The sequence below is a fragment of the Gopherus evgoodei genome, unplaced genomic scaffold (assembly GCF_007399415.2).
Source record: "Gopherus evgoodei ecotype Sinaloan lineage unplaced genomic scaffold, rGopEvg1_v1.p scaffold_32_arrow_ctg1, whole genome shotgun sequence".
Taxonomy (NCBI): Eukaryota; Metazoa; Chordata; order Testudines; family Testudinidae; genus Gopherus; species Gopherus evgoodei.
Window position 1 is genome coordinate 2,213,624 of NW_022059994.1, and position 17,349 is coordinate 2,230,972.

The 17,349-nt window shown below is 50.8% G+C and overlaps 1 protein-coding gene across 1 annotated transcript; it reads left to right on the plus strand.

Moving 5' to 3' along the window:
• The first annotated feature begins 2,017 nt into the window (after positions 1-2,017).
• LOC115640766 (E3 ubiquitin-protein ligase TRIM39-like) lies at positions 2,018-14,594 on the plus strand. The gene is given in 8 exon segments (XM_030543749.1): positions 2,018-2,246; positions 2,248-2,481; positions 4,125-4,220; positions 5,708-5,827; positions 6,723-6,953; positions 7,479-7,501; positions 7,601-7,704; positions 12,457-14,594. Coding segments are annotated over 8 exon segments (1,554 nt in total). The 5' UTR covers positions 2,018-2,060; the 3' UTR covers positions 13,017-14,594.
• Positions 14,595-17,349: the final 2,755 nt, after the last annotated feature.

Below are 17,349 nucleotides of genomic sequence, written 5' to 3' on the forward strand. Positions count from 1 at the left end.
TCTATGCATTTACTTGTTAAACTTGCTCTTCCTGTAAAATCTTGATTGATTATGCATGACCATTATCTTTTATTAATCACTTTGTTTACTTCTGTGTATAAATATTGATGCTCACCCCTAATAAAGGCGCCACACTTATTCTAAAGCTTTTGGGGTAGTGTGAGCCCGTTGATCAACGCATTGGTGTCTGGTCTCTGACAGAATTGTGTGCCCAAATTCCAACTCCGCACGAGCTTGGGTGTTGGAGAGGTGAGTGAGGACTTGCTTTATTACCTAACAATTACGTGACAATCTCAGCTCTCACTTCAACAAAAGTAGGTTTCTTGCTCTCAGGGCTGAGTAGAAAAGGTTGAGAACGTGACCAGAGCGAATCCTGACTGCTCACAAACAAACCAGCAGTCCAGAATATAATTCTTTTAGAAAGAAAAACCCTCATGTTTTCTTCAGCAACCTCCTGATTTTTGCTTACAAGGTGCTGGCAATATTGCCTTGGCAGTGATCAGTTTGTTTTCAGGCCTGGCTTCTCCAGCAAAGGCTCTAAGGACCTAAATATAAAACTGAGCATTCTGAGTGATTCCTTTACATCACCCCCAATCCAGGGAGCTGTGCTCATTTGCTGCTTGGGCCCACAGCCCGGCTCTAGGCGCATTCCCACACCTTGCCCTCTCTATTTCCCTCATCTCTTAACTCTGCTGTTTTAGATAAATGATGGCATGAAATTAGGGGGCTTTCCATGGAGGGTGGGAATTTAAGGCCTGAGTTCTCAGTGACACAGGATTGCCAACCCCAAACTTTTGAAAATCATGAGTCAGGACTCCCAGAATGATGTGATGCCTTTTGTGAGACTAAAAAATAAAAATAATAATAAATGTTGAGTTCTTTCGAATTATCTTCTGACTTCTCAGACTTTAGGCTGACTCAGGCCACATTTTAAGTTTTTCTCTGCAACCAAGAAAATTAGAAACTTCCTTTGTTTAGGTGTCCCTAAGTTCTGTTTGCTAGAAGCTGGGAATGGGCAACAAGGGATAGATCACTTGATAATCACCTTTTCTGTTCATTCCCTCTGGGGCACCTGGCATTGGCCATGTTGGAAGACAGGATACTGGGCTAGATGGACCATTGCTCTGACCCAGTGTGGCCATTCTTATGTTCATGAGATTCATTATAAAATCATCAATGTTGGCAACACTTTTGACACTGCGTCTCCTTTACACTGAGGCAGAGCTGCCTTAGCATATGTCAGAATCAGGCCTTTGAAACATTGATTCCAGTTAACCAAGTTTTTGGCCTGTGAATTGAATATCCCTAGACTCAGAAGGATTAGATTTTATCGGTAGATGTCAGTAAATGTTGATTTCACTTTGCGCATACAAACTGATGAAAAAACATTTCCACTGATAAGAACTGAAATTTACAAATAGCTAGAGTAAGAAAAATGCTGCCTGAGAACTTACTAGAGTGTAATTTAAGGAGATTTACTTCACATGTTTTTATGTGAGATGTTGACAATTTGTGTTTTAACAATTACACTTTTTAACTTTTTGAATCTCGCTGTCCACTGTCTTAAAATAATTATTGTCTGACTAAAATATTGTCTGAACTCCCCCGCAATTTCCCACAACTGTGAACAATATATTGATAAAAACTGAAACTTTGAAAGTTTAAATAGATAAATTCAAAAAAACCTTACAGATAAATATTAATCTTATCTGTCAAAATTACATATTAAATCAAATGAATTCGGCCAAGCCTAAATATCACTCCTTAGACACGCAGTTCTGTCAGCTCAGCAGGACAAGGAGAAGCTGATGTCCATGTGAAGCCCCAGTGACCCCACACAACAGCAGAGAGGGCTGATTGCAGGATCAGAGCCTTGTTGGGACATTTCTTATCAAAGACCCCGGGGCTGGAACATTACTGGTGATCTGGCTCCAGCTCAGCGAACAGCCTGAGTGAGTTCCAGGAAGGGAAACACCCAATTGCTGCTGCTGCTGCAGGCGGGGCATATTTCTGAGCTCAGGAAAGTCAAAGTAACCCTGTTACACTGCCCAGAGGGAGCCATGGCCACAGACAACCTCGTGGAAAGTCTCCAGGAGGAAGCTACCTGCTCCATATGTCTGGAGTATTTTAAGGACTCAATTACTATAGACTGTGGGCACAATTTCTGCCGAACCTGCATTGCCCAGTGCTGGGAGAGACCAGATACAGACGTCTCCTACCCTCAATGCAGAGAAACTGTGCAACAGGGAAACAAACCTCAGGCTGAACAGGAAGCTGGCAAATGTTGTAGAAATCGCCAAACGGTTTAGTTTACAGGCAGCAAAGGGAGCAGGAGAGGAGAGGGTGTGTGGGGAACACCAGGAGACTCTGAAACTGTTCTGTGAAGAGGATCAAACTTCTGTCTGTGTGGTTTGCCATCTATCCCGGGATCACAGAGATCACAGGGTGGTTCCCATACAGGAAGCTGCCCAGGAGTACAAGGTAGGGAGTTGCTGTCAAGTTTAATGGGTAATAACTTTGGATTTTAATGACAGGCTGATTTCACTGAATGTTACCTGTCACAGGTGTGATGCATCATTCAGCTCTGTAAAGCCTTCATTGTAGGGGAGATGCTATCACAAAATTAATGATCTGGCAGTGTGGTGACAGAATCAGAATATCAAGATCTTGAAAGATACCTGGATGTGGGAAACTTTTCTCTGAGTTTCTGAATGTTTTTCACACTCAGCTTCCACTGCTGAAATAAGGGTACTTTTTACACCATGGGTGGTGTTAACCATCAGTGAGGTTTAAATCACAGGAGCTGCAGGCCAGTCTAGGTGAGTGTGTCTCCTTCAGACTGGAGAACTGATCATTTAAATATCAACACTGTTAATTATTTTGTTCCCCCTGTGAGAGCGGAGAGGGAGAATTACAACTCGGCACCATTTATTGCCAGTGGCGCCTCCTTCCGGTGCCACAAGCGGGTGATGTTTGGGAGATGCCACCTCTTATTTCCCCCCAGTAAAGGAGGACCAGGCCCAGAGAGCCCAGCAGAGCCCAGGGGTACATTCTAGCCCCATGAGGGGAGTCCTGCCCCAGGAGCCCCTTGCAGCCAATCATCAGCTCCGTCCTGTTTTGAACAATGCACCATTTGAACAGATCCTGGTGTCTCCTTTTGGTGACTCACTGGGAAGCTTATTTTGTGGGTGGAGCTTAAATAATCCAGCCACCTTTGCCCCTCCCACATTCTGATCCCTGCTCATTGATGAAGCTGTTTTGCTGGATGCAGAGGCTGCTTCTCCGACCTCCTGTCTCTCACTAGCCCCTGCCGGCTCCATCCCTCACTGCTTCCCTGCAGCAGCACCGCAGGGGTGTCACCGAGCAGCTCCCCAGGAGCTCTCAGCAGCAGCCTGGGCCCTTGGGCAGAGGGCAGGAGAGAACTCGAGGGCTCAGAGAAAAGAAGAGGAAACAGGAGGGCTCTGGGGGCTGCCATGGGTGCTGCACAGAGCGGGGCTGAGGGGGCAGGAGTCACGTTGCTGTGCCGGGTGAAGGAATCAGACGCTGTCAAAGGGGAAGAGCCCTGGGGTATTCCAGCTCTGCAGCAGTTATAACTATGGGTGCACATTCCCCCAGACCGAGTGTTCCCTGTTCCTCACTGACCTCCAGACACATCACAGCTTCACCCTGTGCAGTTAATGGGACTGCGCTGGCTCAGGTGCTCAGCCACTGCCTGGGGGAGGCCACATGGGAGCCTGGACAGACGGGAGCACAGTGGGGTCTTGTTCCTGGGCTGGGTCTGGGTACAGTGCAGCGAGATGCTGCCCCAACCTCTTCACTCACACTGGCAGGAGGGATCGTTCAGAACCTTCCCAGCTGTTTCCCCTCTGGCCTGTGGTCGGTGATGGGAAACTTTAGCTCAAACACAGGCTCTGAGAAGTCCTGAGTGTCTGCAGGGAGCAGAGCCCCTGCTCTGAGACTGGCGTCTCTGCTCCCATGGGGCCTTTGGGGCCGACAGAGCCCAGTCTGCTGCCTCCTTCCAGGGTATTTTACTGCTCGTGAATGAAATGCCAATATGGACAGTACTGTCCACCCTATTGGACAGGCAGACTAATGGCTGTTTATCACATGCGATGCCCCTGCAGGAGAAACTCCAGGGAGCCCTGGGCCCTCTGAGGAAGGAGCTGGAAGAGGCCCTGGCTCTGATGTCTGCAGAGGAGGAGAAAACCACAGAATGGCAGGTGGGTGTCCGAGGTTTATTCCTCCCTGAGCCCTTCCCCCTGCAGCGTTCCCAGGAATGACAGGGCCGTAAAGCTCCAGGATGAGGTTATGAACCCTGCTCTGGTTGTTTGCTCCATTGCACCGGCTTGGTGCTGGCCATGGGCAGCGCATACCTCCGGCATTTGAGGATGCCGGGCATGAGTGCCGGAAACTCCCAGCATCCAGATCATTGCTCTGCCCATTGCTGCACCCCCATTTGTCCTCCTCTCCCTGAGATCCCGCCCATGCGCTGCTCCTGTTCTGCCCCATGCCCTGCTCTCACTCAGCCCCCTCCCCAGAGGCTCCTCGCTTATCGTTCACTGTTGCAACTCGCTCCTCTCCCCCACCCCCTCCTCCAAGAACCCCTCCCCTACCGCTTGCTCCTTTCTGCCCCCTCCTGTCTTAAGGGTGAGTGATGGGGGGGAGGGACGGAGAGGAGCAATTGGCAGGGCCCCCCCCCACAGCTGACGGGCAGCAGGTGGTGGGTGCTGCAGGCTTCGGGCGAAGAGCTGGAGCGAGGGCTCCGGGCAGAGTGCAGGCAGCACTCCAAGGGTAGCAGATCTGCAGCATCCTCCAAAGAGAGGGGCGCTGCATCCTGTTTGGGGAAGCTCAGCCTCCCCTGGCCTACGGTACCTGCCATCCAGGGTGCTGGCAGCATCAGGCTGTGTCTCTGGTGGGTATGTCAGCGCAGCAGCTCCTGTAGGCAGAGGAGGGACAGTTCCTGGCCCTTGTACAGTGGTGCAGACCCATCCCTGGGATCTCTGATAGGGGCAAATTCTCAATATTTGATGCAGTGTTTTCACTATTATGTGGATCCTCTTTCCCTCCTGCACATGGGGATGGTGTGTTGGTGGATACAGCCATCGTATTTCAGTGGCCTCCATGATAAAGCTCTGCAGCATCTCTGCAGCCTGGAGGAAACAGATTGTTCCTTCTTCGCTCTGCACCCACAATCCCTGCAGTGAATCTGTACCAGTGCCTGGGCCAGACACTGGAGCTGGGAGGATGATTTGCCCCCCATGGGTGAGGTTGAGATTCACTGAGCTGGCTGGGCTGGGGGCATGCTGGGAGCTGAGCACTTCTGAACATCAAACCCAGTTGAGAGTGTGGAGCTCTGTGGAAAATCTGCCCCTAGGGTGCATCTCCATGGCCCCAACAGCCAGCTGCAGGCTAATGACTGAGTAATAGCCAGGGTCTGGGTGGGCTTGTACAGCCTGTGCTGCTGGTGCGGCTTCATAGCTACGAGTAGCCGAGCTAGCCAGATCAGAGCTAGCCTGGGTGTGTCTACACACGGTGCTGTCGCACCTTCATTGCAGTGGGGACACCCCCTGAGTGAGCAGAACCGGGGGCAGGTTAGTGTCAAGCCAGACAGCGCTTGGCCGTTTTGATGCCTCTATTGCCATCACGTGGCCACTTCATCCCAGTCACCTGCTACTGTCACTGTGACTTTCCCTGTGCTTGTCTGTAGCCAGGTGATGAACCCATGGGAAAAAAAGTCTGTTCAGATTCATCTGCCTCTTACGGTGAAATCCCTGCAGGGAGCGTGGGGGGTGTGAGGAAGACGCCAGCAGCAGGGATGAGAGGAGAAGTAGGTGCCCCACTATTCAGATAAAAATGGCCATTTACAAGAGCTGAAGTGGTCAGAGCTGGGTGCCTCTGGTTCTACATCTGAAGCCGTATTTAGAGCCCTGCGGAAGTGGGCTGGCTTCCAGAGGACAGAACCGCAGCAGTTCCCACTGCTGCAGCGGAAGCAGTTGGTGCTCAGTTCCTCAGACAATAGGGATTTAGGTGGATAACAATTAACAGCAGGTTTGACTGTGTCCGGCAAAGTGCCCAGAGAGCAGGTGGGGACAGAGCTGGCATCAGCCAACCCGCTGCTCTGTGAGCCTAGCGGGCTCCCTAAAGGCTGCGATCCCAGGGGCACTGGGCACATGGGCATGGGGCGCTCAGCTAGGCTGGGTGAGGCCGAAGCCAGCTCTGACAGTGGCCTGGTTGCCAAACACCCATGTGATCCCCCGGATGGCACCCAAAGGACTATTAGCACCAGCCCTAGGTCCTGAACTTTGCAGCCCTGGGAGCAGGTTGTCAAAGAAGGAGCATCGCCCACATCCTGCTGTGACTGGCTGCCCTGGGTGTCTGAGTGCCCAGCACTGGGCACCCAAATGCCTCCATGGACACCCTGTGTGGCCCCCTGTAAATCTCTCCTGCTCCCTCGATTTCTCCCCACTCCCCGTGTCCATCCCATGCTACTTGCAATAACATACTGTGTCCTCACAAAGCACCCTAGACAACTACCGCTATGGAACTGGCCATATGAACTCTGAACTAAAAGAAACCCAGTATGGTACGTTTCCCAAAGAAGTAAATGTCCTTACAAACCTGATACTGATCTAATCCCCTGCTCCATGGACAGAGGCCCAGTCTGCGTAACTCAGCATCTGGCTCATGTTTTCACTGTGCCTTTCCTATTCTTCTATTTCAAGGGGAAAGTGAAGAATAGGAGAGAGATGATTGCAGGTGAATTTAACAAACTGCACACACTGCTGAGAGAGGAGGAACAGCTGCTTCTGCAGAGTCTGGAGGAGGAGGAGAGGGAGACTCTGCAGAGACTACAGGAAAATGTAACCAAACTCTCCCAGCAAAGCTCCTCTCTGCAGCAGCTGATCACAGAGATGGAGGAGAAGTGTCAGCAACCAGTTGTCGAGCTGCTAAAGGTGAGACGGCATCAAAATTCTCCACCTCATCCAGAATTAGAACTCAGATCCCTGGGTCTGATTTCCAACAATGAGAGTAAATGTGTTCTGCGGTTTACTGACAAACAGAACATCCGGCTAAGGGCTCCATCAGTTCCAAAATATCCCAGTTCATGTTAGAGGGGAATTCTCCCCATGGAGGCCCAGTGAGGCCAGTGGGAGATTAAATGGATGATACAAGAATGATACTGAGCTGAACCCATCCCTGCTCTGACTCCAGAACATTGGAGCCAACACAGGCGCTAAACAGAGATACTGATGGGTTGGGTCCCTAGAAGGGAGAACCCTTTAGCTAAATTCCTGTCTCATCTACATAAATGAAACATGTGTTACTGCACAATAGTGTACGAGATTTTACCACAAAGCAGTGAAGCCTGGGAGGGTTGATCTATTTTCTAGATGAAAGTTTGATACCCAGAGTGAAACTCACACAGTTTTATGCACATTGTGTTAATACAGAACATTGATTCTCTTTTTTCCTTTCAGGATGTGAAAAGCACCTTGAGCAGGTGTGTTTCCTATGTTCATTGCTCTTATATTCTTGGTGGTGGTTCTGGGATGATGTGTGTACAGAGCAGCTGAGTGATGATGGGACGTTTTCTTCATAGGAGTGAGAATGTGAAACTCCAGAAACCAGAAGCTGTTTCTACTGATCTGGAGAACGTGTATAAAATTTCCCTTGACATGAGGGAAGCGCTGAAGAGATTTGGAGGTGAGTGGATTCTACTGGGACATTCAGCTGTGTTGTGCCTGGGGCTCTGAACAGAGCCTGGGACCCCAGGACACGCATGCACCCAGTTTACAGGCTTGGAGCTGTAATAGCTGGAGGGTGATGCGCTGAGTGCTGGGCAGTTTGCCTGCTACTTACAGCCACCTGCTGGTACTTGCCCAGGTGTCTGACCAGGCCCCGTCACTCTGACATCCTGACCTATCCATGGCTGAGTTACTGGGTGTCTCTGAGCCAGGTGCTGTGAGGCCTGAACTGGGCCCATTGTACTGGGAGCTGCACAGACGGGTAATGGATGACGTGTCTGTCTCTCTCTCCTGGGACATGTGAGGGCTGAGTTGTGTGGGCACCGCTCAGCACTGCCCCAGCCCCCATTAGCCAAGGTTGGCCCAGTTTTCTGAGCTGGAGGAGGGACCGGTCTGGCTACTGTGGTCTGACCTGGGCCGTGAGTTACTGGGTAACAAGCTGAATCCTACGGGCCCCTCGTCTGCTCTGAGCACAACCCAGTGTGAGGTTGGGTCAGTAGTTTGCTGCTCAGTGAGTGAGACTCTCTCACAAGTGTGTGACCCTGTCACAACGGCTGAGCGTGAGCTGCCCCTGTTCAAACCCCTCCCACAACCCCAGCGTGGAGACTGGGGGCAACGGCAGAAACCTGACAACGAGGAGGGACACAGAAGAAGCTAAGGCAGAGGAGAGGAGGGTGGGAAGGTTCAGTGAGCTCGGTCTGTGATTGTTGAACTGGCCCTTTCATCCTACCCGCCGCTGCTCGTCTCTTCCAACCCACCCCCACCAAGGGGCAGTCGAAGGGGCCAAGCTGGGTGTGTCTGTCCTGACCGATGGATGCTGCGCAGTCGGTGCTGACTGCAGGGCCAGGATCTCAGGGCTCCAGGGAGCAGGAACCCCAGGCTGTGGGGGAAGCACCTTCCTCTCTGTGACGAGCTGGAGCCAGCACATCCCTGCTCCCCTCCCTGTTCACTGCCCCCAGCCCAGCACAGTCTGTGCCCACTGGGCCCTGAACACGGCTGGGCTCTGGGCCATTCCACACCCCTGGCCCCTGAGCCTGTCGGGATCCTGAGCCAGTCAGCTCAGTGCCTCGTTCTAGGGGATCTCCAGCCCCTGGGGAGCCTCCTGTCAGCCCCACAGAAGCCCCTTCCTGGGCAAGGTCCCAGGCTCTGAGTCACTCGCTGGCTGCTCCAGGCTGGCCAGGCCCGGGATCTCCAGCAGGTCCATTGGTGCTGGCGCCGGGCTCACTGCCAGAGCTCCCAGCCCCGACCCAGCCCGGCCCGTTGTCCCAGCGCTGACCCCTCCCCTGCGGCTGGGAACGCTGCTGCTCTCAATGGCTGAGCCCCTCTCTCTGCCGCTGCCTCTGCTGCTGCGCTCGCAGGCTCAGCCCGTGCCAGGGCCAATGCGGCGCTGCTGGGGCTGCTCCTTCTCTCTGCACCTGGGTGCTCTGTGTCTGGGGCAAATGGCGGGTGAGAGGGCAGGGACCTGCTCAGAGAAACACGCCCTGAGCTGCACCCAGAGGGCAGAGACCAGCCAGAGCTGGGCAGCAAAGTGCCACTGCGCTGGGATTAACCCTTTCCTTTCCCCCACCCCAGCAGCCCCGGCCGGTCAGTGCCACTCTACTGCCTGCACTCTGACCCCAGGGACCCGGATCCGGCAGCACAGGGGAGTCTCTGGGTAAATGTGTGGGGCAGAGTAACCAGGGCTCCCTGAGCCCCAGGGTCCCTGAGTGCAATGGGGAAGGCCCTGCGCTGTCATGAAGCCCTTAGGGGCTGGGCAGTGAGTGTTGTTATTGATACCCTGAAATGGATGAGGCTGGTATCTTGGCAAGCATCTTGCCTCAGTTTATCCTCTTCAGCACTCCTTAAATTACGTCTCACAGTCCAAAAGATCTGAGAGAAAAGTCCCCTCCTGGGATCTGCTCTGAGTCCAAGTAAACCCTGAAATAAAATCTTTTCCCTCACTCTGCTCCAGCCTCCAGCTCTCACTCCAGCTCCTCACTGTCCTCAAGTCAGGAGCCCTCACTCTTTCCCGGAGCTGGGCTTGGATTAGTTTCCATCGTGGAATCCGATGACTCCAGCCCTCCCTCCTTGAGCTGGGTCATTTCAGACTGTGCCTCAATTCTCTGCATCCACTTTCTCCAGCCGGGGGCAGCTCTCCAGGGTTCTGTCCTGCTACAGCTGCTGCTGTCATTGTCATCTCTGGCAACTCCTTTAGGGGAGCTCCTCTGCCTAGGACAGTGGTCCCCAAACTTTTTTGTTCAAGCCCTCCCTTACCTGATTTGCACCCTCACCCTGGGAGCTGCTGTCAGGAGCTGGGCCAGGAACGGGGCTCCAGTTGGGGCCAGAAGCTGGGGGCCATGGCTGGGAGTGGACCCACAGTTGGGGCCGGGAGCTGGGGGCTTTGGCCAGGGGTGGAATCATGTTTGGGGCTGGGGCTGCAGCTGGGTTCTCAGCCTGGAGCAGGGCCAAGAGTTGGTGGCTGAATTCGAGGCCGGAGGTGCGGCTGAGGCTGAGGGTGGGACCGGAGTGGAGCTGGGGACAGAGCAGGGCTGGGTAACATTCCCTTTCCACCACAAATGGGGGCTGGTCCAGGTCCTGTCAGACCCCCCAAATATTCCTCCACATTTGAGGAGGGCACAATCCACAGTTTGGGGAGCACTGCTCTAGGAGCTCCCCTTCCAGACCCCTTGCTCTGCTGAGCTCTCCTGGGAGCTCCTCTCCTCAGCACCTTCCTGTCCCTAGGATCCCTTCAGCTGAGCCCTGGTTACCCTTTCTCAGCCTCATTAGCTGTTTCGCTGCCAACTAGCCACCTAGGGATTTAATTACTTCCAGTTTGGTCTGGATTGTCATATTGTCCCTTACAGGAGCCTGTCACTGGTAGTCTGGTCCCTGACTCCCCTAACAGGGCCAGCCCTCTTGATACATTTTCCTCTACCCCCAGAGCCAACCTGTATTCAAAGGGAGGCTTGACCATGGCTGACACTTGGTTATGTTCTGCTAGAAAAGTTTCAAACTCCAGGGAAGTAAATTGGTGTCCACTTCCAGGAGCTGCATGGAGCTGGGGCAGGCAGGGAGCCTGCCTTAGCCCCAGGCCCCTGCTGCACCACTGACCAGACTTTTAGTGTCCCAGTTGGTGGAGCCAACTGGAGCTGCCAGGGTCCCTTTTCGACCAGGTGTTCCAATAAAAAAACAGACGTCTGGCAACCCTATGGACAGGTGCCAACTCTAGGTCCTGTCCACATGGCCCAGTAACACCCAGCTGAGCCAGGTACAGGCAGCCACATGCCAGCCCAGACCCCTGGCAGGGACCCTGAGCTGCCAGCTGCCATGGTCACTGACAGTGTTAACTCTGTCACATGCCAATCACCACGCTTAGAGCCCCCTGGACCCAGCCCCAGGAACGGCTGTAACCTAGAACCATAACAATGCAGGGCTAGAAGGGACCTTGAGAGGTTACCTAGTCCAGCCCCCCACGCTAGGTCAGGGACTAGACAATCCCTGGCAGGGATTTGTCCAACCTGTTCTTACAAACCTCCAGTGACGGGGATCCCACAACCTCCCCTGGAGCCAGGTCCAGAGCTTCACTGCTCTGAGAGTTACAAAGTGTTTCCTCCTCTCCAGCCTCAACCTCCCTTGCTGCAGATTGTGCCCGTTGCTCCTTGGACAGGCCCTCGCCCTGCCCGCTGGGGCACTGGCTGTGTCACCAAACCTGAGCATGGCTGTTATTGCACTGAATGGCTGGGGGTGCTGGGCAGGCCAAGGGGGGGCAGTGAGGGCAGCTGGGGCCTTTCACTCCCCAAGTCCTAGCTCTACCCTGGCCCCATCTGCCTCCCTGGGGCTTGCTGTTTCCTTTGCCTCCTCTGCCTGCCTGGTGCAAGTCCCTTTCCTCGCCCCCCTTTGGGACTCCTGGTCTCAGCCCTTCCCCTCACCTCAGCACTGCCGAACCCCTCCCTTCCCCCTCTCCTAACCTCGGGGCCCCACCCCTCCCTTCCTCCTCCCTCTACCCCCCTGGTGCCCACATCTCCCTGCACACACCTCTGCCCCCCTAGGGCCTGCCCTTCTCCATACCCCTCTCTCTGCCCCCTTCTGCTCACCTGCTCCCTCACCCCCCATTCTGCCCCTTTGGCACCAATGCCTGTTCATTCACTCCCCCCCATGGTTCCACCTCCCCACTCATCACCTCACCCCCTGGCAGCTCACCCTGCCCTTGATTTCCCCTGCCCCATTGGAGCTCCCCCATTCCCTCACACCCCTCTGCCCCCTGGTGCCTGCCCCTTCCCTTGCTTCCCTGTGCCCCGTGGGGTCTATCCCCTTCTTCTCCCCCGGTGCCCACCCCTTCCCTCCCCCCTGTGGCTCCCTGGAACCTGCCCTTCCCTTCACACCCCTCTGTCCTTCTGGTGCCCCTCCCTTCCCTTATCACCCCATAGTCTTTGTGCCTGCCCCACCCCATGTCCCTCCCTCCACCCCCTCTGCTCCTGTCACCTCCCCCCCTTTCCTCTCCCAGCATCAGCCTGTCACGTCCCCTCCCCCGCCTCCCCTGACACCTTCCCACCCCTCCCCCGCTCCTCCTGCCCTTCCCCCTCATTGTCTCCTCACAGGCAGAGGGGCCCTGACTCCCCTCAGGCCTCAACCCCTCCCCCCCCCAGTGATTAACGGGGACGCAGGTTAATTTCCCTTTGATCCCAGTGACCAGCCCCGGCCCCCGGCCCTGACTCTGTGACTCTCTCCCCAGTGGACGTGACTCTGGATCCAGACACGGCAAATCCCTGGCTCGTCCTGTCTGAGGATCGGAAACGTGTGAGACATGGAGACAAACGCCAGGATCTGCCCAACAACTCTGAGAGATTTGATTATTGTGTCTTTGTCCTGGGCGCTGAGGGGTTCGCGGGCGGGAGGTGTTACTGGGAGGTGGAGGTGGGAGACAAGACAGGCTGGGACCTGGGGGTTTGTAGGGAATCTGTGAACAGGAAGGGATGGGTCACACTCTCACCTGAGGATGGATTCTGGGCCATATGGCTGAGGGATGGGGGATACAAGGCCCTAACCTCCACCCCGACCCCCCTCCCCATGAGCGTCAGGCCCAGCCGGGTGGGGATTTTCCTGGACTATGAGGCGGGCGAGGTCTCGTTTTACAATGTGACTGACAGGTCCCATCTCTACACTTTCACCGACACCTTCTCCGGGAAGCTCTGCCCTTATTTCTGTCCCTGTAACAACGCTGGGGGTAAAAACGCGGCTCCTCTGATCATCTGCCCTGTCCCAGCTCAGGCCGGAGGGAATCTCTGTCCCTGACAGTGACCCCGCGGCACAGACTGGCCCCTCCCAGCCCCGCTGCTCTTCCCGTCCCAGTGTTGGGGGTCAGTTACTGCAGCAACTGGACTTTCTGTGCTGACCGGACGCTGCCAGTTTCTTTTTTCAACTGGAGCTTCCAGTTGAAAACCGGACACCTGGGAACCCCCAGCCCCCACCTTCCCCGTCCCCTGCCCCAGGGGTAGCAGATGGTAGGGGATGGGGTCATTCACTCCAGTCAGAATTTTCTAACCCTGTGAAATCTCAGTGTAAAATATGAAAGAAAAAATATTTTAATTTAGAAAATATTGTTGAAACAAGGTGTAAATACAAGAGTATTTTAATTTACATTTCAACAGTATCTCGAAAACAAGCATCTAAATATATTTGTAGAAATGGAATTATTTACATTTTTTTTATTTTTCCCTCAAATCTATAGTCAAGTTTAACTTCTCTAAATAATGTCATTTGTATTTCAATTGTGGAATTTCAAGAAATCCAAACTATTTATCTTAACAAAATAAACTATTAAATTGTCAGACTGGGTTGTTCAGTTACAATGTACACGTGTCATAAACATGACAACTACACGTGCAGCTGCTCTCTGTACTCTCTCCCCCTTCTGTCTTTATTGTCTTTACTTGTTCTCTCTGGATGGCAGGACACATACATCCACCTCCTGCACTACACTTTTAACAATTAATAGTTGAAAAAATGATAGAATTAATTAAGCAATATGTTTAAGTTAACTCACACATGATTATATAATAATCTTTGAACTTCTGTCAGCATTAATTCATGTGATTTACTTTCTAACTTTCATTGGTAATCAAGATATGACCCTTCCTTTCTTTTTCTTACATCAATTAACAAATACAGGTCTCCAACCTCAAATGCTCTCTTCCTATCGATAGAAATCTCTTCTACAATCTCCAGTTTTTAGTTTATTTTTCTTAGACATATTATTTGCCAGGACAATGTACTGTCACTGTGTCAGCTATTGATTTCAAGTGTACTGCCAGGCTCTTCATGTCTTGGTTATAAGGACACAACAAATGCAGTTTGATAAAGAAATAGAGAAGGGGTTGTGTTCCTTTACTGAATCATCACAAATTAACGTAATTGTATTAAATATGCTGGCACTTAGTGACACATAACATGAAATTTAGTGAAGCTTTTTGATAAAACTTTCTTTTTGACCATAAATCAGTCGAAAGGGTGATATTTTTGTTGTCATGTGAGGTTTAGAGTACAAAGAAAATAAAGTTTCTCCAGGAAATTCATCACAATTCCTCTGTGTTCTGTCCACTCCCTTCTGGAATTCTCTGTCAAAATAGTGACCAATTGATCTAATTCCTTGAAATTAGTGATTGAGACTAATTTCTTGAAGATCTAGCTGAGCAGAGTCTGAGGGGTGGCACATCACATGGCATTGCTGGGACTACTTTTTGTTTTAAACGTGATGTGTGATGAACATTTTCAATGTAATATTTCAGTTTTGAAGATTTATTCACAATATGCCATCCATGGCAGAGTGCCCTAAACGTCCCTTGATTATTTGAAAATAAATACCCTAAAATTATCTTTTGATGGATTAATTTGTACTTTTTATCCAGTCTGCTGATGTCTAGGTGGCATGGGCTGCTGAAGCTATGTGTTCTTTCTAGTTTTTAACACAGGGAAATTTAATCAAAAAATAGATAATTTTTCCCATAAATTTCCTTCAGAAATATCTGCGTTCCTTTCCCTAGTTCTCACTGAATTATTTGTAATTACCGTGCTTCCAATCTTATTGTGTTATTACATGGGGAAATATGTTGGCAAATAGGTTAATATACAACATGGTTTTTACTATCTGACAAGACACAAAAATGTGTTGTCACTCACAATTTACAGCATGAAGCGTCATGAAGAGATTGCAGGCAATGTTCATTTTTAAATGTCTAACTGAATGGGCTCCCCCATCAGTTCCTGCAACCCCTGGCTGGCAGACCTCTCTGTGAATGAAGCAGCCTGCAGTCTGCCAGGGAACTTCCACCAAGTGTCTTCACAACTTTTTATGGTGCATCACAACATAGCAGCAGTTATGAGGATACTCCTCCCTGCTCCCTGATTCAGACTTTTATACTGCTGCTTTCTTCTCCATGGTGAGCTAGTGATGTCACCAGGCTTCCTACAGGTGCAAGTGATCCCCTCTGCCCTTCCAAACCCAAACTACTCAGTCTCCGACACTCTAACTTCACCTGGTGCCCTGGGTGTTCTCAGTGAGCAGGGTGCTGGCTTCCAAAGGGCTTAGTTTGTAGCTGCTAACAGCCCCCGTCACACAGCCATGATTGTGTAATTGACTATATAGTGAAAATAACACCAAATGTAAACTGTTACCTCACTGTTACCTCACTATTCAATTCAGAACCTAGATCTGCCAGTGTCTGCTCTGCACAGCCATGTTGATACATAATTTTACATGTCTTCTCCACCTCATGTGCTGTCATAGTTCTAAGTGTAAATTCTTCTACCTCTTTTGAAAAATCATCTGTAGCTGTCAGTACAAACTGGTATCGCTTCTGTGGCACTGGATAGAGCCTGATTAACTCTGCTCCCTGCAGTTTCCAGGGTTTAACAACATATGTGCAAGAACACAGGCTAGAGTTATCATTTGGATCACATGGACATGCAAGTCTGGGATAATGGCAGAGAGGAAGGAGGGTCAGGGCACAGCTGGGAGGCAAGATCAAACCAGTATCTTAGATGCCTTTATACAAATGCAAGAAGTATAGGTAATAAGCAGGAAGAACTGGAAGTGCTAATTAATAAATACAACTATGACATTATTGGCATTACTGAAACTTGGTGGGATAATACACACGACTGGAATGTTGGTGTGGATGGGTATAGTTTGCTCAGGAAGGATAGACAGGGGAAAAAGGGAGGAGGTGTTGCCTTATATATTAAAAATGTACACACTTGGACTGAGGTGGAGATGGACATAGGAGACGGAAGGGTGGAGAGTCTCTGGGTTAGGCTAAAAGGGGTAAAAAACACAGGTGATGTCGTGCTGGGAGTCTACTACAGGCCACCTAATCAGGCGGAAGAGGAGGATGAGGCTTTTTTCAAACAACTAACAAAATCATCCAAAGCCCAAGATTTGGTGGTGATGGGGACTTCAACTATCCAAATATATGTTGGGAAAATAACACCGTGGGGCACAGACTATCCAATAAGTTCCTGGACTGCATTGCAGACAACTTTTTATTTCAGAAAGTTGAAAAAGCTACTGGGGGGAAGCTGTTCTAGACTTGATTTTAACAAATAGGGAGGAACTTGTTGAGAATTTGAAAGTAGAAGGAAGCTTGGGTGGAAGTGATCATGAAATCATAGAATTTGCAATTCTAAGGAAGGGTAGAAGGGAGTATAGCAGAATAGAGACAATGGATTTCAGGAAGGCGGATTTTGGTAAGCTCAGAGAGCTGATAGGCAAGGTCCCATGGGAATTAAGACTGAGGGGAAAAACAACTGAGGAAAGTTGGCAGTTTTTCAAAGGGACGCTATTAAGGGCCCAAAAGCAAGTTATTCCGATGGTTAGGAAAGATAGAAAATGTGGCAAAAGACCACCTTGGCTTACCCTTGAGATCTTGCGTGACCTACAAAATAAAAAGGCGTCATATAAAAAATGGAAACTAGCTCAGATCACGAAGGATGAATATAGGCAAATAACACAGGAATGCAGAGGCAAGATTAGAAAGGCAAAGGCACAAAATGAGCTCAAACTAGCTATGGGAATAAAGGGAAACAAGAAGACTTTTTATCAATACATTAGAAGCAAGAGGAAGACTAAGGACAGGGTAGGCCCACTGCTCAATGAGGAGGGGGAAACAGTAACGGGAGACTTGGAAATGGCAGAGATGCTTAATGACTTCTTTGTTTCGGTCTTCACTGAGAAGTCTGAAGGAATGTCTAGTATAGTGAATGCTTACGGGAAGAGGGTAGGTTTAGAAGAGAAAATAAGGAAAGAGCAAGTAAAATATCACTTAGAAAAGTTAGATGCCTGCAAGTCACCAGGGCCTGATGAAATGCATCCTAGAATACTCAAGGAGTTAATAGAAGAGGTATCTGAGCCTCTAGCTATTATCTTTGGGAAATCATGGGAGACGGGGGAGATTCCAGAAGACTGGAAGGGGGCAAATATAGTGCCCATCTATAAAAAGGGAAATAAAAACAACCCAGGAAACTACAGACCAATTAGTTTAACTTCTGTGCCAGGGAAGATAATGGAACAGGTAATCAAAGAAATCATCTGCAAACACTTGGAAGGTGGTAAGGTGATAGGGAATAGCCA